This window comes from Aricia agestis, chromosome 13 (genome assembly GCF_905147365.1).
Source record: "Aricia agestis chromosome 13, ilAriAges1.1, whole genome shotgun sequence".
NCBI lineage: Eukaryota > Metazoa > Arthropoda > Insecta > Lepidoptera > Lycaenidae > Aricia > Aricia agestis.
The window spans coordinates 1526393-1552071 of record NC_056418.1 but is presented as its reverse complement, the minus strand read 5'-3'; the positions used below and the strand labels follow the sequence as shown (position 1 = coordinate 1552071).

Here is a 25679-nt window from a genome sequence, read left to right as displayed (position 1 = left end):
GTTCATTAGTTTTTGCGTGAAAGAGTAACAAACATCCATACATCCACACATCCATACATCCATACATCTATACATCCAAACAAACTTTTGCCTTTATAATATTAGTAGGATAATTTGACAGCAGCAGGTTGTAACCAGGAGGGAGTTTAGTCCGTAGGTTACTGGGTAACAGCACAGTAAAGTTGGACATATCCTTATGGGCCGGTCAATAAGGAATCCATGAGGATTCTCCCGCCCTCCCCGTGGACATACAAATTTTGATACTATTTTTACCTAATTCCTTCTTTAGGGGTGGAATTTTGAAAACTTCATTTTTAGCTGATGCCTAAATAATATAATATTTTAATCAGCACATGAATTGAATAACAAAATTTTTTTCAAATTAATCGTAGCACCATCTGTCAGGACAAACTAAAATTGAAATAGAATAATATTGAATGCGATGATAGCGCCGTCCGCCGGATCTAATGTAAAACATTCCAAAATCAACAACTCCTTATAAATAAGAAATTAATTGAAAAAACATTTTCCAGTAGACCAAACTGTAAATCTAAACCATTCTCGAATCTCCACGAACACACACAAAAAATTTCATCAAAATTGGTCCAGTCGTTTAGGAGGAGTTCAGTCACATACACACGCACACAAGAAATATATATATTAAGATATCATAGTGACATCTCACTCAAAATCTCTCGTCCTCTGACAGGAAGGTCATGAGCAAACATTTTTGGGAATATTTTTTTGCTTTTGATAACACACTTGGCTACCCTTCTTACCCTCAACTTCTCACTTCCAGTCCCTCCAGTCCGCAGCCCCGGCGGTCACGGAGGAGCCCCGGCCGGAGCCCCGCGTGGAGCTGAAGATGGGGAAATGCTTCCACATGTCCCGGGAGCACTGCCCCAAGAAGGCCGCCTGCGCGCCAGTAGATCCCGTCTCCCGCTCTGTGTTCTGCTGTGACGTGGATAGCTTCAGGCTGAAGGAGAGTCTGGCGCTGACTGGTAAGTTATGAGTCGTGTCGCACAGTGTGATAAAAACCTCGATTTTGTTTCACCGCGTTTTTCTTTCAAAATACTATAGTTGATAGCTGTATAAACATTAGAGTAAAACTCCGAGATCGATATTCTTTGTAGTTATTTTTTTAAAGAGTGTCAAAGTTGGAGTTTTTCCGGGTCAAAAATTTGCATAAAAATTAATTAAAAAAAAACTAATCAAGTAACATTAATTTAGTATATACCAATTGAACAAGCACTTAATACTTTACTTTTTCTCCGAATTTGGTTAACCTACTGTGATCAAGTAGGGAAATATTTATTTATTTAGTAATTTTAGTTTTTTATTTTAAATTTCGCGATTAGATCGAATTAGAAAAAGTTTTAAGCATGAAATGATAGTGTGAGTAATCCTTTATCAATGTTATCAAAAATCACACTCTAATAACCTCTGTGTCAGAAGTTATATCGTATTTAAATTTTTTTTAATAAAAATTCGGATTTTTTGTACCTAAGGTTGTCACTAAAGGTCTCTTGTTTGATTTATCCGGTTGATACGCAAATTCGCAATCGATATCCTATACAAAAAATATCAGGATCACGTTTAGGTAGGTCTAATAATAAAAAATCTAAAAAGTTAAAAAATATGACGTAAATTAATGATTTTATATTCTCAAACAGTATCTAATCAGTAATCACCTTCTGATGTAGTCGGGGAAAATAAAATATCAACTTTAGTGACAACCCTAGGTATAAAAAAATCCGAATTTTTATAAAAAAAAAATTGAATTGGATATTACTTCTGACACAGAGGTTATTAGAGTGTGATTTTTGATAACATTGATAAAGGATTACTCACACTATCATTTCATGCTTAAAACTTTTTCTAATTCGATCTAAGCGCGAAATTTAAAATAAAAAACTAAAATTACTAAATAAATAAATATCTGCCTACTTGATCACAGTAGGTTAACCAAATTCGGAGAAAAAGTCAAGTATTAAGTGCTTGTTTAATTGGTATAAACAAAATTAATGTTACTTGATTAGTTTTTTTCTATTAATTTTTATGCAATTTTTTTACCCGGAAAAACGCCAACTTTGACACTCTTTAAAAAAAATAACTACAAAGAATATCGATCTCGGAGTTTTACTCTAATGTTTATATAGCTATCAACTATAGTATTTTGAAAGAAAAACGTTGTGAAACAAAATCGAGGTTTTTATCACACTGTGTGTCGGTCTTTCGTTCCACTGGGTTATGAGAGTAAAGGAATAGAGTGCTCTTGTGTACTGCGCACATACATGGGCACTATAAAATTACTCCTGCGTAACTGGCCTAGTTTTAATGAAACCGGTTACCGGTGTGGGAGTTATTATTATTATGAATTCGAAATTGAGCAGTTGCATATTATGTTGTGTTGTTGAATCTTGTGTTTACTAAGAGATAGACTACTCAGGTATCATTAAAAATGTTATAAATACTTATATTATAATTGCAAAAGTGTCTGTCTGTCTGTTACCTCTTCACGCCCAAACCGCTCAACCGATTTTGCTGTTTGTTATGGACATAGGTAAGTACTTTGAGTCCCGGGAAAGGGCGTAGGATACTTTTCATCCCGGAAAAATGTACGTTTCCCGTCAAATAAACGAATTTTGGCGCACCGGAGATGGCGTCATCTAGTAGGTATATACTATGTGAGATATAATTGTATAGTATAATTGTATAGTATATACTAATTAAGGCCTAAACATCGTGTTAGTTTTTCTATGCCAGACTTGTTCAGTTTTTCTTTTTTGTTTTACATGTTTGTTGGTTAATAATTAATATCATGTTCGTTCATGAATCAGTTATTGTAATTTTACTTCTTTTTGTATATTTTAAGACTGTAAGTCAGTTGGCGGGTGGTACAGTGACAAAATTACTTAAGTTTTTTTTTTTATATTATTGTGGGATTTCTTAGATAAAAATAAAAAAAAATATTTTTTTATTAAATATAAATACTATCATAATATTTTGTAAATAACATATATTTATAATATAATATATTTAAGTATTCTATAGTATCAGATGATTCTTTTTATTCTGCCAACGATTCTTTAGGATCACTTACAGATACAGATGATAGTTTTGATTCTGTAGGTAAAACTTTGGGCGAAACGTTAGATCAATATTTTAACGTAGAAAACAGTAGACTTCTAAACGTATGTCACATAAACGCGCAAAGCATACCAAGTCATTACAGTGACATACTTGAAACGTTTTCTGGTAATAACACTCACGCTATACTGATTTCCGAGAGCTGGCTTAAGCCTCACCTCCTGTCCACCTCCTTCTCGATACCTGGTTTTGTTTTGATCCGTAATGACCGCAATGATAGACGTGGTGGTGGGGTAGCAATTTATCTTCGTGGCGATTTACTTTACAAAACAATTGCATCCTCTACTGCTCAACAGGATGGTAAGGCCGAATACATATTCCTCGAGGTCGTGGTTAGAGGGACTAAACTGGCCCTTGGAGTTGTTTATTGCCCACCAACCGCCGACTACTTCTCTGATATCGAGTTGGTCTTAAATTCATTGAGTTCAGAATACGCGCACCACATCATAATGGGAGATTTTAACACTGACCTCTCCAACCATTCCTCTCCCCGTTCGTCTAAGCTAAATAACTTAATTAGATCTTCCAGTCTCCATCTTCTACCTCTACAGCCTACTCATCACAACATTGAGAGTGATGATACTTGGCTTGATTTAATCCTTATCTCCGATCCATCCCTTGTTCACAACCACGGTCAACTCCCTGCTCCAGGTTTTTCTCATCACGACTTGATCTTTCTCTCGTACATGTTAAGGGCTCCCAAACCACCTCCTCGGTTTGTATACAGACGTTGTTTTGCGCGATTGGACTTAGATCAACTATGTTCAGACGCTGGAAAAATCGACTGGGTCCCACTATTTGACGCCGTTTCTGTTGATGAAAAGGTCAGGATCTTTAATGAAAATGTTATTGAACTTTATAATAAACATGCGCCTGTTAAAAGAATTAAGTTAAAGCATCCACCTGCTCCATGGTTGACGGATGATATCCGTAATGCAATGAAACGTAGGGATCGTGCTTATCGTAAATTTAGGAGGAACCGAATCGAAACTAACTGGATGGACTTCAAAATAGCTAGAAATCGCTGCAATCAAATGATACGCAATGCTAAACGCCGCCATATTCTTCAAAATTTGACATCTTCACCTGCAAATATCTGGAAATTCCTAAAATCCTCCGGCATAGGCATATCTCATCAAGGGGCCCCCCCTTTGACAATTAGTTTGGAAGACATCAACAAACACTTCTCCACAACTCACAAGCTTGATGTTGAAACCCAGTGCCGGACCATTAGTTTTTTAAATAGTTTACCTCCACGTAATATAACACCTTCCTTTCGATTTTCCCCAATCAACACAGACGAGATCAATAAGACCATTATGTCTGTGACTTCTAAGGCTATGGGTTGCGATGAGATTAGCCGACAAATGGTCACTCAGATTAAAGAAGAGCTTTTGCCCATTATAACCCATATTGTCAATTCCTCTCTAATGTCATCCGAATTTCCATCTCATTGGCGCAAGGCTTACGTACTTCCCTTACCAAAAATTCCTAATCCCACTAATCCTTCTCATTATCGACCCATATCCATCCTCCCTTATCTTTCTAAGATCCTCGAAGCCTGTGCTTTTAAACAACTGTCCAGGTTTGTTAACCAGAATGACATTTTATCTCCACTGCAGTCGGGATTCAGACCTGGACACAGTACGACCTCTGCACTTTTAAAGGTTACTCACGATGTAAGAGTAGCTATAGAAAATTCTGAAATTACTGTTTTGGTTTTAATAGACTTCTCCAATGCTTTTAATAATGTCAATCATGAAATTCTGTTAGCTATTCTTTCTTGCCTTCAGCTCTCAACTGACGTACTAAAATGGATCTCCTCATATCTTCAAGGGCGTCAACAGTCGGTACGCATAGATCAGTCTTCGTCATCCTGGTGCGATCTCGACACTGGCGTCCCCCAAGGCGGTATTCTCTCTCCTTTGTTCTTCTCACTATTTATTAATTGTGTTACTCTCAGACTTCGCTGCGCGTATCATTTGTATGCAGACGATTTTAAGCTCTACTGTCAAGCGAGTGTTGATAATTTGGCGAGAGCTATTGACGAAATTAACAAAGATCTTGAATCTATTAGGGACTGGTGTAAAAATTTTGGTCTATCAGTTAACCCTAGCAAGTGTCAAGCTATTCTAATAGGTAGTTCTCGTAATATAGGTAGAGTAGATGTGGAGTCTCTTTCTCCAGTAATCTTTGACGGCTCTATAATCAGTTTCAGCTCCAGTGTTAAAGATCTTGGACTACACATTGACTCCACTCTCGATTGGCAAACACAGACTACTTCAGTTTGTCAGAGAGTTACCGGAATATTGCGTTCGCTTTATCGTTACAAAAACTTTTTACCGACACACATCAAAACGTTGCTGGTTCAGACTATTATATTTCCCATTATAGATTATGGTGATGTGTGCTATTTTGACCTTAATGCGGACAAGCTCGACAAATATGACCGACTTATTAATAACTGTATAAGGTTTGTATACAATCTCCGGAAATACGACCACGTATCATCCTATCGTACCAAGCTGCACTGGTTACCTGTACGACAACGTCGTTCAGTGCGAGCCCTTTGTGTGCTCTATACACTCCTACACTCTCCTAATTCTCCTGCCTATTTAAAGTCACACTTTCAGTACCTCTGCAGTAGTCATGATAAAACCCTCCGCTCTTCAAATAATGCTCGGCTCGGTTGCCCATCTCACCGCTCCAGTTTAGTCCATTCCTCCTTCCACGTCCAGGCTATCTTACTTTGGAACGCTCTACCTCCGGAAATCAGGTTAAGCCCAACCAGAGATACGTTTAAACGTAGAGTCCGACTCCTATATTTTAAAAAATCGGCAGAATTATAAGTATTAAATTAAGTATTTTATTACAGTATTTTATATATGTCTGTATGAATGTACTTATATATAAGTATAAAAATATTATTATGTATATGTATAAGTTATATATTATATTATGACAATATATATTGTAGAATTATAGTATATGTAAGGTCTAGTATTTATTATCATATTTATAAGTGTATAAAGTATATTTTATCATGTTTTATCTGAATGTTTTCATTTTTTTTTTCTACACAGAAAGCACCTGTGATGTTAGTTTTGTCTCTGTTACCACCCAATGGTTGACTGGTAGAAAATGCCATATGGCATTAAGTCCGCCATTGTACAATGTGCAAGAAGTGTAATAAATAAAAAAATAAATAAATAATTGCTAACTATTTTTTTCGCACAGCTGAGAACGTTTTTGCAGTGTGTAAGTTACAATCTAATATACACGAAGAGGTTAATTTCAATTTACATACACGAGTGTCACGAGGGGGGGGGGGGGGGGTTAAAAATTAAGAAAACGAAATTTTGCCATTTGTTTGCAATACTTACAATATTTTTACAACTACAAATTATTAATTTTATATTCTTTATAAACACCTACCTTAAGAAAAATCTGATTTGCCCCCCCCCCCCCCCTGGCCCAGAACCTGGGTACGCCCATGTCTCTGTCTATTTTAAATGCACTGTTTTCACCTTAATCATAACAATTAATAATATACACCTACTACCTAGCCAGTACAATCCGAGGGATTAAAGAAAGTTTAAGAAGCTCTATAGTCAGTCCTTTATTATATGCGCTTTATCAGTTCCCTTCCCAGAACAGGAAAACTATATCCGCAATAGCAAGCAGCTCTATGTATATTGTATAGGCAGTATAGGCCATAGGCTATATTATAAGTCGACATATTATAATATGTAGAGCCTAGGCCCTAGAGCAGTGGTCCCCAACCTTTTTTTCATGCGGGCCACAAACATGTCTGGGTGTCGCGGGCCACAACAAAATTTTTTTAGGGTTAAAAATAACATTCTTCAAAATTAACGATTTAAAAGTGGAAAAATGTAAAATTCAAAATTGTTTAAGGCCCAGTAGTCCCTAAAATTAGCAGGTCGATGTCTGTCAGTACGAATATCGACGTTAAGGACATTAAAATAACATTCATATCAGCGCGCCTTGTACACAATGTACAGTGGCGGTTACGCGCTTTAAAAACCTTTTGTTTTTAGTATTACACAAATCAAATAATATATCAAATCGCTTACGTTAGGTTAGACACATATATACTACATTTTTTGTTTTTCCTAGAAAGTGTGTAATTTAGCCATAAAATGATTTAATTATGAAAAACAGCGTTATAACGGTCATCTTTGAGATTTTTTTCTATCGAGCAGAATTTTTCAAATTGTGTACCTTTGCGTATAGGAAATTTTCTCAATTTTAAAACAGTACTTATTTTATACTTAAATAATGACATTTCCTTTACTAAAAACGTTATTTAAAAACCCCATTTTACGTAGTTGCAACAACCACAGCGCCTTAACATTACGCGGGCCACTAATAAAGTCTCGGCGGGCCGCGGGTTGGGGATAGCGGCCCTAGAGGATAGGAACTGCACTATATTGGGAGCCGAGTAAGAAACTGATAAAATTTAATAAATAAAGCTTTAAAATCGATATTGCAAGCACCGCAATGCAAAAATGCTGCGCGCGCGCCGCCAAGGTCGTGTTATCTAACATCGATAGCGCACTGTAAACTGTTCCAGTTAACCACAGTTAAATTAACTCGGAATAATTACTACTGACTACGATTCTATGCCAACGATTCTAGGTAGAGTTGAATAGTGGAACAAACTTTTAACTTTTAAGTTTCATTACATCGGAACACAAAAGTAAGTATCTTTATTTATCGAACCCCCTTGGTAGTTGGGGGCTGTGACATGGTCGGGGCTGAATAGTGAATTCTAATGTAAGTTACTCGTACTAACTTACATTAAATAATGCCTACATTATAAAAGTAATGGTGTGTCGAAATAGGCGACTTTAACGTGGGAAAGCCATGCTTCGGCACGAATGTGCCGGCTCGACCGGAGAAATACCACGTTCTCACAGAAAACCGGCGTGAAATAGCGCTTGCGCTGTGTTTCGCCGAGTGAGTGAGTTTACCGGAGGCCCAATACCCTACCTTATTCGCTTCCCTTCCCTATCCTCCCCTATTACCCTATTCCCTCTTAAAAGGCCGGCAACACACCTGCAGCTCTTCTGATGCTGCGAGTGTCCATGGACGACGGAAGTTGCTTTCCATCAGGTGACCCGTTTGCTCGTTTTCCCCCTTATTTCATTAAAAAAAACTTTGCCTCGGAAACCCCAGGAAGGAAATGGTAAAACATGATGGCTGATCACGTTATTTTAATTATGTGCTACTTCCCAGGACAAAGGTTATTATTAGATGTTATTACTATGAAATAGGCATACAGATTACAGATGCAAGTCAGTAGTCATGCAATCTTATTAATATGCTAATGATCGAGCAGTAATATAGGTATAGCGTTTAAATTATACTTATTTATATAGTGTCTATTATTAGACCTAGAATGTTCTGGGGCTTATGACCTGCATATTTTATTGCACAGGTATGCGGCACAGAAAATATCAGGTTTTAAAATATGTTTGCTCCACACTTTTGTAGGCACTTTCACGAGTTTACGAGACTGGACGAAATTAATCATAGTGTCTATTCTTCAAATTAGACTTTCAAAGAGCACCTACAAAAGTGTTCAAGAATTTGGCTTAGGTTTGGCTAACACCATAATATTTATGGTGTTAGCCAAACCTAATTAAATTAATAAAAAGCATTATTAACCAATTCGTCCAGAACGTGCTTCATTGTGTAAACTTTTTCGTTAGACTCAAGAGTTGGGCTTCGTTTAGAGAGAAATGCACTATGCAATAAGCAGATGGCGGACCTACTTTGATTAGACTGCGTCAAGCCTAGCGGACAGACCATGGTCCATGATACTTACATTGACTCGACCTAACTTGACCAAATTACGTAAGTCCTTCTGCTCATGCATAATATATTTCTAGCTGTGACGAATGCAAATTAATAAGATCCTTTAGTCTGTATTACGATTGAGTAAATGCTTAAAATATTCTTGCTACAATTCATCAAAGCATCTACCTCATTCTGTCTTTACATAACCCAAAGGTTGGCTGGAAGAAAATGCCTAAACGCATTAAGCCACCTCGGTACCTTGTTGTGTGCAAAAAGTATAATAAAAAAAACTTCCTTTTCCAGTGACGCAGAACACCACCAACCTTCATGTGCTGAACGCCACCATCGACGAGTTGGACGTGTCGCAGTCCGTCTTCCGCCGCCTCATGTCCATGGCGCTCACTGACGGCAACATCGGCAAGATCGTTGGTAAGACAGAGAGTGAGAGAGAGAAAGAGAAAGAGAGAGAGAGAGGGATGATCGGCTCTTGAACAAACAAAAGACAAAGTTCTGATAGGTGGTACTCATCCTGAGGAGTGTCCCTCTTTTTGGCTCGATTGTTGCCGGCTACTTTAGGTGGGAAAACAAATAGCAACAGCTACAACAGAGTGAAGTGAGAGGAGTAACTAAGAATGCATCTGCATTATGTACTAATTCATGGATCTAAAAGCTAAGGCTAGGTGTGGTTTGATCATGACTCTTTTAATTAACATTTTTTCCGTCTCATGCTAAAGCCGAGGATTATACGTTCGACAATGGTAAGCATGCACCGTTTTATAACGATTTCAATTCCATTTAAGTTTTAAACAGAATGGCATAAATTGTCCTCTATACTGGTTTATAAACAGACGCTCTTACGAGGATATGACCTTGGACATCAGGCAACATGATATTATGCCTTAACATTACAGGTCAGTTCCCGAAACACTCCTCGCTGGCATGTCTCAACATCAGCAATAACAACCTGAGCAGCGCGACGCTCCAGTCGTCAGGGCAGAGGACGTACGCGTATCTCTTCAACCTGACCCTGCTTGACGCTTCAGCAAACAACCTGACTGAGTTCCCGCTGTATTTACTGCAGAGCAATCGGAAGATTCGCTTTGACCTATCGGGTATGTTATGAGTTACCTAAGCGTATTCTGATTCATTAGTTAAAGTCGACTGTATCAGGATTTTGATATGATTTAGAAAGATGTAGATGACAAACTAACAAACATATTATACTTACCGTAAGGTCTTAGAAAAAACACAATGAAGATTCCGGGATTAACCCGTCGAGAAACACGCACATGGCCATTTTTTTTTCAAAAAAAAAAATCCCAATATTCCAGGCAACAGCTACATGCCATGCAAGGACTACCAGCGCGCGATGGAGACGTCCAACAGCAGCGCAGACCTGTTCCTCAACTACAACCGCACCAATTGTGCGCTAGACCTGCGGCAGGGCTGGTTCGAGGACGTCCAGATAGTCCAGATAGACCACCTGCGTGTCCAGAAGGAGTTGAACGCCAGCTGCCGAGAGATACGCCCAGCTGCGAATTGCACGTGCGTCGCTGATCGGCTGAAGTTGATAGGTGATGCTATCAGCCTGGTCGCGGTGGACTGCTCGGCGCGGGGGCTGACTACGCTGCCTACCAATCTGCCTGCTAATACGGTAAACAAATATATCTGCTGTAGATACGATAGAGAGCGATACACGCTGATAAACTAATTGCGTACAGAGAGCGGTCACGCGGCCAAGAGTTCAAGCGGTCAGTTTTGCGTTCAATGTGTTGCATAAGATATATTCACACAGGAGGCGTTGTGACCGCGTCAGAATTGCTCCTGTGTGACTGGCCGCTCGAACGTAGAATGCGAACGCAGAACGCTTGATCGCGTGTCTGCTGATAGGTCCCTAACTAATGCTCGATAATTCCATAGAAAATTGTCAACCACTATTACCATTTTCCAGGTGAAACTAAACGTGTCGTACAATAACATTACCTCCCTGTCCGCGATGTCGGACGACCCGAGCTACGAGCAGCTGCTGCACCTGGTGGCCGACCACAACGACATCGACTCCATCCTCGGCCTGGAGGGCACCAAGTTCGTCGACAGCTTCATGCTGCTGTCGCTGACGCACAACAAGCTCAAGTCGGTCAGTACGATAAAATATAATTATTTTCTGATTCCGAAAACTATTGAAACTTGATACTGAATAGAAATCTGAGAGCGTACAATAATTAGAAAATCGAACATAAGAGCAAAGATCTTAAACTACCGAGTCTTCGACTTTACATTGTGCTCGGCCAGAGTTGTGTGTTCTTTTTCTACTGTATCTATATGAAATTATATCTAAATTCGTCGTTTACTCGTCAGATCCCGACGTACGTGCTGTCGAACCGGTTCGTGGCGTCGGCGCCGACCTTCCTCATCTCCGGCAACCCCATTCACTGCGACTGCCAGACTGAGAAGCTCTTCAAGGTATGTAAAACCAGTTTGATTTTAAAGTATGAAATGAAATAAAGTCATTCCAATGCAACGTCTAATCGGATACCAAGTCTCTTAAGTCTCTCTGTCTCTTAAGTATCCTGTATCTCTATTCTGTGTATTGTGGCTACCTAACTGGTCGCTGTTTAGCATTAATTGTTTGTTGATCCACAAAAAAATTGGCATTGCAGTCTTGTTCTTTAGATCTTACAAAACAAGACTACATTCATGACTAAATTCCAAAAAAATTTGTGGGTCAACAGCGTCCAATTTACTCTGGATGTACATATAATGTATATTCCAGCCGTGGCTCCTGGAGAACTTGAAGAACATCCCGGACTACAAGTCCGTGGAGTGTACCGACCGTATGGGGCCCGTGGTGGAGCTGGTGGAGGTGGCGGTCTGCCACTCCCCGCGCGACTGGACCGACTACATCTACTACGTCATCACGCTTGAGGTACCACCATACAAATGTTAACCAACGTCCGCGTCCCACACGGTAAAGTACTATGGCGGACCAACTGCGACAATCCTCCATCGCCCTGCCGGAGTTTTCTAAGTGCGTTAGTATGAACGGCAGTTTTCTTACATTCTACATGTATGTGCCAGACAGCGTTGCCAGACGTCCCGATTTTTATATCAAAATTAAACGCAGACAGACAGGCTCAGTCCCGCTTTTCAAGGAAAGCCCGAACTTACGTGCGTTACTAGCGTGCTGAGAAAGACAGGTGCGTAATGAAGATAAGACTGTAGGAGGTGGATTTTCTTTGGCTACTTTTGCTATTTATTGTCACGTGAGTAAACGTAATGCAAACAAAAAGATAAAAATTCAACTTTGTCCCGCTTTTGACTGAAGAATCCCGCTTTTTCACTCAAAAAGTTCCAAAGTCCCGACTTGGCACAAAAAAAATCTAGCGACGCTGGTGCCAGACGAATTCAATATAATGAGTTCCTCCTGACCGACCATACCACCTCAGTCAGTCGGAAGATCTTTTGTGACTCACAACACTGTAAATGTTTTCTCACGTACCTAATAATAAAATTATGGTCGTGTAAAGCAATTCTTTATCAAATTCCGGTCATTTGGAAACCATGCGTGGGCCCGAAGCCGAACAGAGGTCGGTTGCCGCACGGTGATCCGCAGTTTCCATACTAAATTCATATTCTCGGACCGCTCAAGCAGTTCTTGAGCGGTCGGAGCAGTCGCTCTGCGGCCGAGATTCGCCGTGCGGTCGAACAACAAAGGTTATGTATGGTCGACTGCATGGTGCGGTCGTGTTGCAGTCGTGTATGACTTCAACGCGACCGCGCTAGCAGTCGGTCCCGACAAATTGCGGTCGGTCTATGGCCAGTCTGAAGGGGCCTCCTATCTTTAACACAAATGTAACGTAACACTTCTCATCAGGTGCTGGTGTTGGTGCTGCTCATCAGCAAGGTGACGTACGACTACTGGGTGTTCAAGACCGCGGGCTACCTGCCCTGGCCCGCCAACAAGATGCCGCGTCTGCCGTGCGACTGGCTCTGCGAATGACTTTGAGTGGGAAAGAGAAAAGTTCTGGCACGCGATTGCCATATTATTGTGCGACTGGATTCGCGAATGAGGAGGAAGAGACTTTTGAGCTTCGTGCAGCACATTGTGATGGGACGCTGCGGGAAGACCGCATTATTCTTTCAAGTTTTATGTCTCATCGCGCGCGGTCAGAAAAACTTGATGAATATGCGGCCCGCCCCGCTATGCCCTGTCACAATATGTTACGGTTTAATTCGGAAATAAAAACTTCTTTAGGTTCGGCCGTAGACAGCGAGTGATTGACAAAGAAGATATTATGTCCAGTGTTTCTTTTCTGTCGCATTCCTACTGTGGCCATGCTAAGCCTGTAACTTGTGAGTAACGCGCGACACGTGACGTCACACGTCACATCCAAATGTTCTTTGTATGAAATAGTATGAGGTAAGCCGCACCACGCGGCAGCTAAGTGTCGCGTCGCTCCAGTGCAGCGTAGTGTCGTTTAGTGCGCCTTTAGTGGCTCCAAAAGAGTGTCTTTTTCGACACGTCACATCCAAATGTTCTTTGTAGTGTCGCGTCGCTCCAGTGCAGCGTAGTGTCGTTTAGTGCGCCTTTAGTGGCTCCAAAAGAGTGTCTTTTTCGACACGTCACATCCAAATGTTCTTTGTATGAAATAGTATGAGGTAAGACGCACCACGCGGCAGCTAAGTGTCGCGTCGCTCCACTGCAGCGTAGTGTCGTTTAGTGCGCCTTTAGTGGCTCCAAAAGAGTGTCTTTTTCGACACGTCACATCCAAATGTTCTTTGTATGAAATATTTTATACGTGGGAGAGCCATGCTTCGGCACGAATGGGCCGGCTCAACCGGAGAAATACCACGTTCTCACAGAAAACCGGCGTGAAACAGCGCTTGCGCTGTGTTTCGCCGAGTGAGTGAGTTTACCGGAGGCCCAATCCCCTACCCTATTCCCTTCCCTACCCTCCCCTATTCCCTTCCCTTCCCATCCTTACCTTTCCCTATTACCCTGTTCCCTCTTAAAAGGCCGGCAACGCACTTGCAGCTCTTCTGATGCTGCGAGTGTCCATGGGCGACGGAAGTTGCTTTCCATCAGGTGACCCGTTAGCTCGTTTGCCTCCTTATTTCATTAAAAAAAAAAAAATTGAGGTAAGACGCACCACGCGGCAGCTAAGTGTCGCGTCGCTCCACTGCAGCGTAGTGTCGTTTAGTGCGCCTTTAGTGGCACCAAAGGAGTGCCTTTTTGTCGCTTAGTGCACCTTTAGTGGCGCTTAAGGAGTGCCTTTTATCTCGTGCAATGTTTAGCATAGGAATAAATGCTTTGATGTAAATATTTTTGTTTATATTCGATGACATGAATTAAAACATAATAGGTAACATAAACCTTTTTAGTAATAAAACTATTACGAGGTTTTCTTGTCTTTGTCTGGCATATTGAAAGTCACAAGACAAGACCAAAAAAAGACAGCGAACCTGGAATATACGCTACGTATACGCTATCTTTTTTAGTAAAGGGGTTAAAAAAGATAGCGTATACGTAAAAAGATAGCGTATACGTAAAGGGAAAATTCACATCAAAATATTCTCAAATAACCTTTTCTTGGCCAATTTTCGAATAATTTGATCTTGACGGTCGAAAAAAAGTGCTCGACGACGAATTATGATTTTTATAGCTTTTTATTATTATTTTAATGTTGCCATAACTTACTTAAATATAGGCTAGGCTTGTGAGATACGCGTAATGAAGGATTTATTTGTACAAACAAATATTTTTGTAAGATTATATGCAATCAAGATATGAATTAGGTAAGAAAAGAGGCTAAATATTTAATACTATTTTACTTACAGTATATAGAATATACTAGATTTTGGCTTTTATCTTTGTGCCTAAATTAATTATTATAATTATTAATTCAGGCACAAATATAAAAGCCAAAATGATTTATAAATCATGGCACGACGGAGGTATATTTTGAAATAAATAAAGTATCTAATATTCATTGAAAAATATTACTAAAGCCAAAAATAACCTTTTGATTATTCGTTCTAATATTTCTATTTCATATAAGTTAGTTAGAATATTAAGTATGTCTCGATTATTATTTTTCCTAAATGAATAATTTTAATGTAAATAACATTAAATTGCTATTTTTGTATATATGTGCATTAAAGACTGTATATTTTGTATGTTAAATGTTAAGTAAAATTAAACTTATTTTAAAATATGAGCTTTTGTTTTACTATAAAAACCAGCGGTTCACAATTTTTTTTGGTGGACCCTTTTAGGAAGTGACATTTTTGACGGACCTCCAAAAAAAGAATTTGTACTGGAATTTGAATTTGAGCTTTCTCCGTGCTGCAGGTGTCTGATGAGATTTTGTGTATTTTTTTTTTGCGCCCGAGGGCTCACTTTGAGAATGGCTGTTATAAACGAAGAATGATGTTTAGTACCACTATCGATAAGAGATGGCGCTTTGTCTTAATATTTTACGGATTGGGGATTTGCAAAAAAAAATGTTTCAAAATAAATACCTTTATTTAGTGGGTTTAGACAGCTTTTTCTTCTGTTTCTTCTTTGCCATTTTCTTGTTTAACTTCTTCGTCTTTTTGTTTTCTTTCGGTTTAAATGTTTTCTTTTCTGGCGAAGGTTTAGCGTTGTCAGTTTTTCTTTGTTTTTTATGTTTACCGTTTTTCACTTTGTCTGTATCTTTTGTGGTCTCCTTTTCATTTTTGTCATCCAACTTTCTCCTACAAAAGAAAGATAAAAACATGAAATGAAAGATAATAACTGGAAAGATAGTAAGTTAGTACATTCTTTAAATTAAGTGATGGTCCTTAAAAAGTGTCCAAAATGTCCGCTTACTACCAACCACTTTTTACATCAGTTCTTTCTTACAAAAGATATTCTTACCTCTAAAAAGGGGCAAATGAAACAGGTAAAGAAAAAGACTGTAGCCCAAACCTAAAGGAGAGTCACAAAACTTTACATTACTTGTAACAAGCTTTGTGGTTTCGAACATGACAGAAGGATATGTGGACTACATACAAGTAAGAGGGAGACAAATATAACAAAAAGAGACAACATAATTCTCATTCAAGCCTCGTAGGTATCTTGTCCCGCTCTTTTGAGGGTAGCAGGAAAAAGCAGATATAACAGAAAGAGACAACATACTTCTCCGGTTTCTCCAGTCGTGTCGATATCTTGTCTCTTTTCGGCGCGCGCTGTAACAGCCTCTTCCGTTTGTTGGCGTCCTGTTTGAGGCGGAGCATGTACTCCGGCACCTCGCACCCCGACCGCTTCATCACTGATGCTATACTGTGGGTAGATGTGATTATGTCCATAAAATAGTTCTTTAGGACAGTGTCAGAATAAGTTAATTTAATTATTACAAAACATAAAAAGTAATAATTAAAGACGTGAGTGGAAGAACCATGTAAGTAACATGAAAAAAAAACCCGTTTTTTTTGCATGGAGGCTTTAGGGCCGGAAAAAATATTATATGATCAAGTGTAGCTAGATATGTTAGCTTGGCGATGAAGTGGAATAAGTTACAAGGTTTATTAAAATAATAAGGGGAAAAATTACTTATTGTCCGTATGTTACGTAATGTTACTTATTTCTTTTCTTCCACTCACATCTTCAATTATTATAACAAATATGTGATTTGATGGATGTCAAAAAAATTCGTTGCGGGACCCAAGACAGATTTAGCTTGTCCCTAGGGTACCCCTGAGATCATATCAAAGGGTTTTCGTGGTTGGTTACCACTGTTGATATAGAAGTTGCAGTGGTGGGAATGTGTAATAATAATCATAATTTTATTTGCTAGAATATGGTAACAAATTGATCTTAATATTAAATATTTTAGCAACACATATCCTGCTGAAAGCATGCAAATTTTTAAATCTTGAGTGCTAATACTTACTATCAAAACAATAAAATTTAAAAATGAGTCAATAATTTATACCACAAATCTAAAAGTCAAATTAAATTAAAAATACATGTGTGGTAGGCAATTTGCCCGAAAAAAAAAACATGATTTGTCAGCTGGGTTTGCCGTTGGACGTAACGCGACCGAACTAAGTTTGCTTCTGAATCAACTACTCTGATTATAATATACAATGCGCTCTAGTGCTGCAATCGGAAAACACATCATTTTCAAGACATACCTCCTTAGATTGACGACGTCATCCTGCGTGAAGAACGTTATCGCCTTGCCCTTCTGCCCCGCGCGCCCCGCACGACCTATCCTGAAAACAACAAACATTTAAAATTAATTTAAAATTAAAAGCTTTACGCTTTATGTGTGTTTTGAATCAAAACACACATTTGACAACTTGACGCTCCCGCTTCGCAGTCGCCTGGTCGCGTAGGTTTAAACCACTTGAACAAAGGTTTTTGTACTAAAATCTACATAGCTTGTCAATTTTCATGTCAAAAATAAAAACAACTGAGACATACAATGCTTAAGCTGCTCGCACACTTGTCAGCACCGTACGCGTCGAACGCACCCCATAGTACACGAAACGCGGCGCGTACGGCGAATGTGCGAGGTTTCACATCATTCTATCGACGAATTCTAAAATGCGGCGCGTTCGGCGTTTGCGTGCGAAATGTGCGATCATCTTTGAAGTGAGCTCGTGCGCTCGGACGTAACTCGTACACACATACGTGTCAGTGGCGTAGCTACACTAGTAAGGTAACAAAGTTACCTTAGAGTAAAAAAATAACTAGGGGCAAGCACTTAGGCAGTATTGACGTCTCTCTCTCACCTGTGTATATACGCGATGGCGGATGGCGGGAAGTCGTAGTTGACGACCAGGTTGACGCCGCGGAAGTCCATGCCGCGCCCCATCAGCTCCGTACAGATTAGCACCCAGATGCGACCCACGCGGAAACTACGTACAACGTTGTCGCGCTGAAACGTCACACGTAACCGTACATTTTTACACAGCAAAATAGGCTTTGCCTTTCCATGTTTTCCTCAATAGAATCAATCTCTGTCAATTTAGTCAAAATCAGCGGGGTTAAAATGGTCGCTTTGGAGAATCATAATATTATGAATCATAATATAATTAATTTTTTTAAAATCGCAATATGGTCACTCTGCTTGCGACCTCCCCAACTACTAGACATGTCTATTAGTTGGGGAGGGGAAGAGGGGATTTCGGGAGAAGCTCGAGCGTGTCAGATTAGGCTTGTATAGGCTTCCGACATGTGTCTAGTTACCATGGAGTATAGGTGGGGTACCTATACTAAACATCCACTACTGGCTAAGTTCCATGTCAAGTAAGTATCTCAGTTCTGGGCTTGTTCCAACTTCAAACGAATGAAAATTGAGAACAGAATTGGTTGAGGTTTAGTCGAATTTCGAAAAAGGCGCTAATGAAGAATAAGAATTATTTCATACTTTTTAGATCTTATTATTTTGAAGACTATTGTTTTTACCTTGTAAGTCGGTTTCAATTTTCTGTTAAAAAATAATTAGATTTTAGTATTGCTCAATAAACACGCTTCAGCTGTTAACGTTTTTTTGCAAGTGTAACCTCACATAGTATTAAAACTATTAAATATTCTATTTAAAGAATGAAAGTACTATTTAGAATGATATGTCATTCATCTGAAAGCACTGGCATTAGTCTATTTAATATTTACTATTCCCAACAATAAGCATTTTGTCGGTTTCTTCATCGCTAAATAAGTAAAGAAGAACCGATTTTTTATTAAATTAACAGAGATTGAGTGTGTACCAATTCTCACCACTCTGACAGACGGACAAACAATATTCATTAGTATATTACCTGCGCCTGTGTGCGGTCGGCGTGTATGACATCCACGTTGATACCGTCGTAGATGAGCTCCTTGAACAACTCCTTCGCGCGCTCCTTGCTCTGGACGAACACTATAAGACAACGGAATTGAGCTTACTTGGGTCAGCCAACGATATTCGCTAATTATCTCTCTCACTGGCGTATGAGTTTTATTTCTAGAGGACTCATTTCATACTTCATATTGATCATTATTTTTAAAATGATTATTATCATATTTTTTTGGTCCGAGCGCTGTCTTTCTCAAGCGATATAATATAAATCGTGAGTCGAAACTGATTACTGAAAGTGGGTTAGTGTCATGGGTCTTACAGGATTTATAGTGTACGTCTAAAACTAGCTAAAAGCCAAGCTTTGTGAGGGCTCGCGTCATCACACCTTGACTGATGAAAACCCATCTACATATAAAGAAACCTTGACTGACCGATGATAACACATGTACATATAAATAAAAATTACTATGTTAAAGCACAAATCAATAGGCGTAATAGTTTTTACGTAAAGTGTACCACAAAATGTTCAGGTTGTGGGATATACTAGGGCTCGCTTCGCTCGCCCTGATAAAAATACTACTTCAAGCAATGTATGAGTAAAAACAGACTCACCTAGCACGGGCGGCTTGAGTCCCTTCTGCACAAGCTGCCTGAACGCCACCAGCTTCCCGCTCTCGTTGCCACAGAACAGTAGCTCTTGCTCCACCAGACTAGAGGCGGCATTCCTATAAACAAATATTTAAAACTGGATGACGCCCGAAAGTCCGTTGCGCCCAAATTCGTTTGTCGCGCGGGAACCGTGCATTTTTCTGGAACGAAAAGTATCCTATGTCCTTTCCCGGGACTCAAAGTATCTACATACCAAACATCCAAATCGGTTTAGCGGTTTGGGCGTGAAGATATAAGAAGATATGAATACATGGGAGAGCCATGCTTCGGCACAACTGAGCCGGCTCGGCCGGAGAAATACCACGTTCTCACAGAAAACCGGCGTGAAACAGCGCTTGCGCTGTGTTTCGCCGAGTGAGTGAGTTTACCGGAGGCCCAATTCCCTACCCTATTCCCTTCCGTACCCTCCCCTATTCCCTTCCCTTCGCATCCCTACCCTCCCCTATTACCCTATTCCCTCTTAAAAGGCCGGCAACGCATCTGCAGCTCTTCTGATACTGCGAGTGTCCATGGGCGACGGAAGTTGCTTTCCATCTGCATAGCTAGCACGGGGTTTCCCAGTCGATTCTTCGGAAGAAAGTAATGGCAGTTTCTTTCCCATGTCTACATATATTTTTCCCGAGCATGGCACCACCCATCGACTTGAGTTTCAGTGGACAAAGACAAGAAACTCATTCCATAGCAACCATTATAGCAACGGCAATTATTTTTTTGACATTTAGTTTCTTGGTTCTTTTTTTTTATTATGGCACCTCGGCTATAAAACGAAATACGGATAATAAAAACTAAGGAACTTTATTATTCGTAGTTTGTAGATCAAAACTATAATTCCGGCTATAGACAGGGTTGCTATACATCGATTTTTTTAATTTGCCGCCATTTACTCGACACTGGCTATGGTTTTATAGCCAAGTGCCATAATAAAAATAAAAACAGAATCAAGAAACTAAATGTCAAAAGCGGATCGTCATGCTTGACTTATAGATTTTCAAAAGCGAAAGATATCGAGATACGAAAGAAACTTTTTCTCCAATGCTTTTCCGGTAAAACTGTCAAAATTTTGTTTCTTTCGTTTGTCTACGTGCTTGTGCTAGCTATGCATGTGACCCGTTTGCTCGTTTGCCCCCTTATTTAATAAAAAAATATATATGAGGATAAAATTGTGTAAAGCAATTTTTACAAAAACATTAATTTCTTGATATTAAAACTCTCATTTTTAAGCTATTGCTTTTATTTCGGGCTTTGAGTGCAGCGACCGAATCAAGAAATTACGCAACGAAAAAGCCTAACGACTCCGACCGGTTTTTATGCGCGTGAGACTAGACGTATACGATTTATACTTGCATAAGTTGGTAAAAAATGCTATACAATATCTTTACCGCAGCAGTCTTCGAGTGCCACACGTATCATTAATGCAAGTACCTAGTCATTAAGGGCCTGTTTCACCACTTTCTGATAAAGTACCGAATAGGCTATTCACAGCTTTTTTGACAGATTCTCCATACTTCATCTGTCAAGTTCAGTGGTGGATAGCCTATTCGGCACTTATGACTTATCAGAAAGTGGCGAAACAGGCCCCAAATCTCTATAAGTGCGACGGTACGCCTGAATACTGACCTATGGCCTACAGTAATATTAATCAGGCCTCTCATATTATGGCGGGCCCACTTCGCTATAGCGGGCGTGTGCGTCGCACTGAACATGGCCAGTCTTGTCACGGGCTTAGTCTGGTCCTTAATCGATTGGTCCTTAGCCGATTGGTCCTTAGCTGATTTGTCCTTAGCCTGGTCTTTTACACTCAGTCTTGCTGGGAGATTAGCCATGATGACGTCGAGCTGTTGTCTAAAAGTGTCAACCTCCTCGGTGGAGCCTTCAAACATCTTGTCGGCTTCGTCTATGATCAGCCATTGTACTCTGGAATTCAATGTGTGGGTTTTATTTTCGTAACTTTAACTTATCAACCCCCAAGCGGCAGCAGGCTGCCGCATAACAATAGAAAATCTACTGTGTCTGATATACACACGACGGAGGTGTTAAATCTTAGTAGCTAAGCTAAGTTTTCACAAAATATTAAATTAAATTAAATATTTTTTTATATTATAATGTTTTAGTATGTGACCTCATTAAGAAACTTACTTGTCTAAACTGATGCCAACATTGTCCTGGTTGAGAAGATAACACAATCTGTTGGGTGTGCTTATTACTATGTCTGCAATATTAAAAAATATATATATATTTCATACCCAGAAACATGTAATATAAAATAATATTAATATAATAAAACTGTACAGTTTGTTTGAAGGTGCTCATTAGTCATTTCACAGTCTACTGGACCGATTTTTGTGTAATTTGGCATAGATTAAAGGGAGACCATGAGGAAGGACAAAGGGTAGTTTTTTGCGCGAGAGCATACAGATGTGGAGCAGTGGAGTAGTGTGGGGCGACTAGTACTTTTTTTTTTATAAAATAAGGGGGCAAACGAGCAAACGGGTCACCTGATGGAAAGCAACTTCCGTCGCCCATGGACACTCGCAGCATCAGGAGAGCTGCAGGTGCGTTGCCGGCCTTCTAAGGGGTAATATGGGAGGGTAGGGAAGGGAATAGGGGAGGGTACGGGAGGAAATAGGGGAGGGTAGGGAAAGGAAAAGGGTAGGGGATTGGGCCTCCGGTAAACTCACTCACTCGGCGAAACACAGCGGAAGCGCTGTTTCACGCCGGTTTTCTGTGAGGACGTGGTATCTCTCCGGTCGAACCGGCCCATTCGTGCCGAAGCCTAGCTCTCCCACGTCGAAACTTGTTCAAAAATCAAATTCAACTTACCACTTTTCCTAATAGTAGCTTCTCTCTCCTTAACTTTGCTTTCTTTAACACTTTTGATTACTGTACACCTAAGCTGTGTGAATGCTGATAGTCTCAACGCCTCCCGGTATATCTGATGAGCGAGCTCACGGGTGGGGCAAAGGATTAAAGCCCTGGGCCCACCCTGAGGAGTACCAAGTAAGTGGAAGAGCGGCAGGAGGAACGCTGCAGTCTTGCCTGAACCTGTCGGAGCACAGGCTACGATTTGGCGTCCCTGTAAATATTGCAAAAGTATATTAGTAATTTTAAAAATACATATACAATATACATATTCTATTTTAATTTATTTCATAAAATATTTCTCTTATGGAGATATTTTCAATAACTTTATGAATCATGAAAAAGGGGAGTTATAAAGAGTAAGAGAGAGTTATATAGACTTAAATGCTTTTAGTGTAGTGGTGGAATATGGTTGGCTTTTGCCAAGCCGCGGGCAAAAGCTCGTATGTACATAATATAATTAACTCTTTCAATTTACCAAACAAAGATAGCAATAAGTTTCTTTCTTAGGTAAGTTTTAAAGTTAGTAGATTGGAAAATGGCAGGCTTCTAGAATGTTTACCTCTAACAAGCAAGGCAATGCCTGTCTCTGTATAGGTGTGGGCTCGGTGTATCCGCACTCCATCACAGTATCTACCAAACCCTGTGGTACATTGTACTTGATACGCAGGTCGCTGAACTCATGTAGAGCAGGAGGGATGTGGCGACCCACTGCTCTTATACCATGCTCGTTGCGGAAACGGTTTTGCTAAAATTTAAGGATGATAAAAAACATAATTATGTAGCAATTATCAAATCAAATTATTTTTTTCAGGCATCAGAGGCCCATATAACAAATACCTTAAAATCTAACATCTCTATCAATCATATAATAAATACCTTAAAAGTAACATACATATTTTATATAATTATTTTCTTAAAAACTAACACTGTCACGTTTTGCCGGTGATGTGACTGGTTTCGTTCTGGAGTCTCCCCCGGAACCTCCGATAGACTACATCCATCGGCCAGAACTCCAGCGCCTCGAAAGTCGACAGAAGATTCATCAGTACTCTCACCACAAAGGAGATAAAGTTAACCTTGTGGCGAGATTGCAGACGCTCAACCCTCAGGCACACTTATTACACTAATTTGGGCATTTATATTTTGTTTTTAGAAATAATAATTTATTACCTCTTCTAGTTCCAACTTTTTCTGAAGTTCTTCTGGTGACAATCTACTTTTTTTCTTCTTTTCTTTTCCCTTTTTTGCTGAAACACCTTTAATAATTTCCATTTCATCATCACTTTCATTGTCACTTTTCTTATTCATATCATTATCATTTTCTTCTTTGACCGAATTATCACTATCAGAAAAATCATTTTCAAAGTCTTCATCGCTTATTTCTTCCTTTTCGTCTTTTGGTTCTTTTTTAATATCTGATTCTTTTAGAAGAGGTATTGTGTTTTGTACCTGAATATTAAAAATTGCACATCTAATTACAGTATATTGTAATTTGTTTAAGTTTAAATATTATTATAAAAAGATAATTTATTGTTACCAGATAATATTGTATAGGTTTTTCAAACTTATTTGTACTGTGATGCCCTAAGGACTTTGCTATTTCTCGACGACACCCCTGAACCCAGCCCCCCAAAAATACTTTCCAATTTTAGAACCAGCCTACATAGGTTATCATAAAACACTATTTGGCTCATAAAAATTCCAAAAAGATATTTCTGAAAGATATTAAAGCCAGCAAGGCTGGCTAATGTGAAGGATGCTCTTGCTTTTCTGAGCATAGATTCTGAAAGTGGGGATACTGCCTGGGAATGTATGAATGGCATACATATTGCGCGCGGCGCTCACTCGATTTGATAGTGTCGAGTGTCGACATGCAATGCCCCTGGGATAACAGGGAAACCCTGGTATAGATGATAAAATTAATTATTCTAATGTGTAATCTAGTGAATAAACAATTATTAAATTATTATAATACTTACATTATTTTTTACTCCTAAAACTTTGTGCTTAAAAGTCAGGCCTTTAGTGAGCTTCTTAAATATATCATAAGCATCCATTGCAGGAAGAATCAAATTTGCTCAATAAAAGAAGCTTTTTTCATACTGAAAAAAAGGGAAATCTCAGAATGTAAATAGCACAAGATTAGATACAGGACCGGGACCAAAGTTTTAACAACAAGTAAAAACGTGTGAACTAGAGATATTCATAACAAGGTATCTTTACTATTTTACGTTATTCCAATCGGTATGAAATCTCTTATATAATTAAATATATAAAAACTGATGTCGTGGAATTACAAAAATCACGACTTTATGGTTTATAATTATGTAAATTTATAGTTTAGGAGCAAAACATTAAAAAAAAGACTTAAGATCTAGCACCAAACTTACCAATGGAACCTATTAACGATTTGAAGTATATATCAACTGTAGCTAGTGGTAAAACCAACTTGTTCATTATTTTATTTCACTTCATAGTAGGTAGTTCATAAAATTATAAAAACAAATCTTTTTCCGGCAAATAAAACCACATGGACATTGCAGACCACAAGAATGACATTGACATGTTATGATTTTGTGACACTGACAGCTGACAGTTTAATTTTGTCTTTTTTTTTTCTTATTATGGTACTTCGGCCATATAGCCATGGCCATAGCAAAACAATATTCTATATTACAATTTTCAGCATCGTTTTTCTATATTGTAAAGTCTAAACTTTAGACTAGCGTCTACCACTTTACTGAATCGACCGACTTGACTTCTTGACTGTATGTATTGACTTTTGATTAGAAATTGAATAGACTTTAGAATCTAAAGTATGTATTAACTTTTGATTAGAAATTTAATGTCATTAAAAACCCATCTAACACAATCTCCGCGTTCTAAATAGGGTTAGAAACGCGCAAAATTACATTATCTCCGCGTTCCATTTAGCATTAGAAACGATCAAAACGCTCAAAATGCCTTCCATTTTGAGCATTTTGAGCGTTTTTATCGTTACCCTCATGAGAGAAAAAAAGCGACTTTGTTTCATAATAATAATTATGTAGTGATTAATATCTAGGATAGTACCTATGGATGTATCAAGTAATGTTGATGATACTGCATTGATTCATTGTCTGCTGATGATACTATGTCTAGATCAGAATTAGACCAAAAATGTAATAAGTTTTCTCCTAAATGTAATGTATATTATAATAATATGCAATAATTGCAGATCTTGCTTTGCAGTTTGAACTTTGAAGTTAATTATTTCTTAGTACAGTTTCCCACCGCAAGATGGAACTTTTGCAGTTACCTTTGCTGAAGTGCCATCTTTATAGTTTGAAGCCACCGGCCACCCACTAAAATGCAAAATTATTT

At 39.0% G+C, this 25679-nt stretch overlaps 2 protein-coding genes across 4 annotated transcripts in view; one reads left to right on the top strand and one right to left on the bottom strand.

Moving 5' to 3' along the window:
• LOC121733099 (protein halfway) overlaps positions 1–14482 on the top strand; it is a 29251-nt gene extending 14769 nt beyond the window's left edge. The window contains exons 3-11 of one of the 2 annotated variants that reach the window (XR_006036501.1): positions 800–1001; positions 9277–9402; positions 9885–10085; positions 10305–10627; positions 10925–11110; positions 11332–11436; positions 11747–11899; positions 12848–13393; positions 14113–14482. Coding sequence is in view for 1 of the 2 variants with exons in the window: in XM_042123245.1 (XP_041979179.1) it covers positions 800–1001; positions 9277–9402; positions 9885–10085; positions 10305–10627; positions 10925–11110; positions 11332–11436; positions 11747–11899; positions 12848–12973 (1422 nt within the window). In the remaining variant the exon portion in view is untranslated. Of the gene's footprint in view, positions 1–799; positions 1002–9276; positions 9403–9884; positions 10086–10304; positions 10628–10924; positions 11111–11331; positions 11437–11746; positions 11900–12847; positions 13507–14112 lie in introns of those variants that run through there. The other variant, XM_042123245.1, reaches the window with a different exon arrangement.
• Positions 14483–15480: 998 nt separating this feature from the next.
• On the bottom strand, positions 15481–24855 carry LOC121733231 (probable ATP-dependent RNA helicase DDX52). Of its 2 annotated transcripts, XM_042123427.1 has the most exons (14): positions 24707–24855; positions 24296–24418; positions 23487–23765; positions 22876–23061; positions 22275–22527; positions 21591–21663; positions 21218–21368; positions 21072–21187; positions 19398–19510; positions 18766–18866; positions 17737–17882; positions 17134–17214; positions 16136–16279; positions 15481–15711 (listed from the first exon to the last, which is right to left on the bottom strand). In XM_042123427.1, the coding sequence occupies exons 2-14, from the start codon at positions 24371–24373 to the stop codon at positions 15498–15500; spliced, it is 1935 nt and encodes a 644-aa protein (XP_041979361.1). In that variant the 5' UTR covers positions 24374–24418; positions 24707–24855; the 3' UTR covers positions 15481–15497. The 2 variants fall into 2 exon arrangements, with proteins under 2 accessions (XP_041979361.1, XP_041979360.1); XM_042123426.1 differs by having other exon boundaries at positions 21072–21368.
• Between the last annotated feature and the right edge of the window lie 824 nt (positions 24856–25679).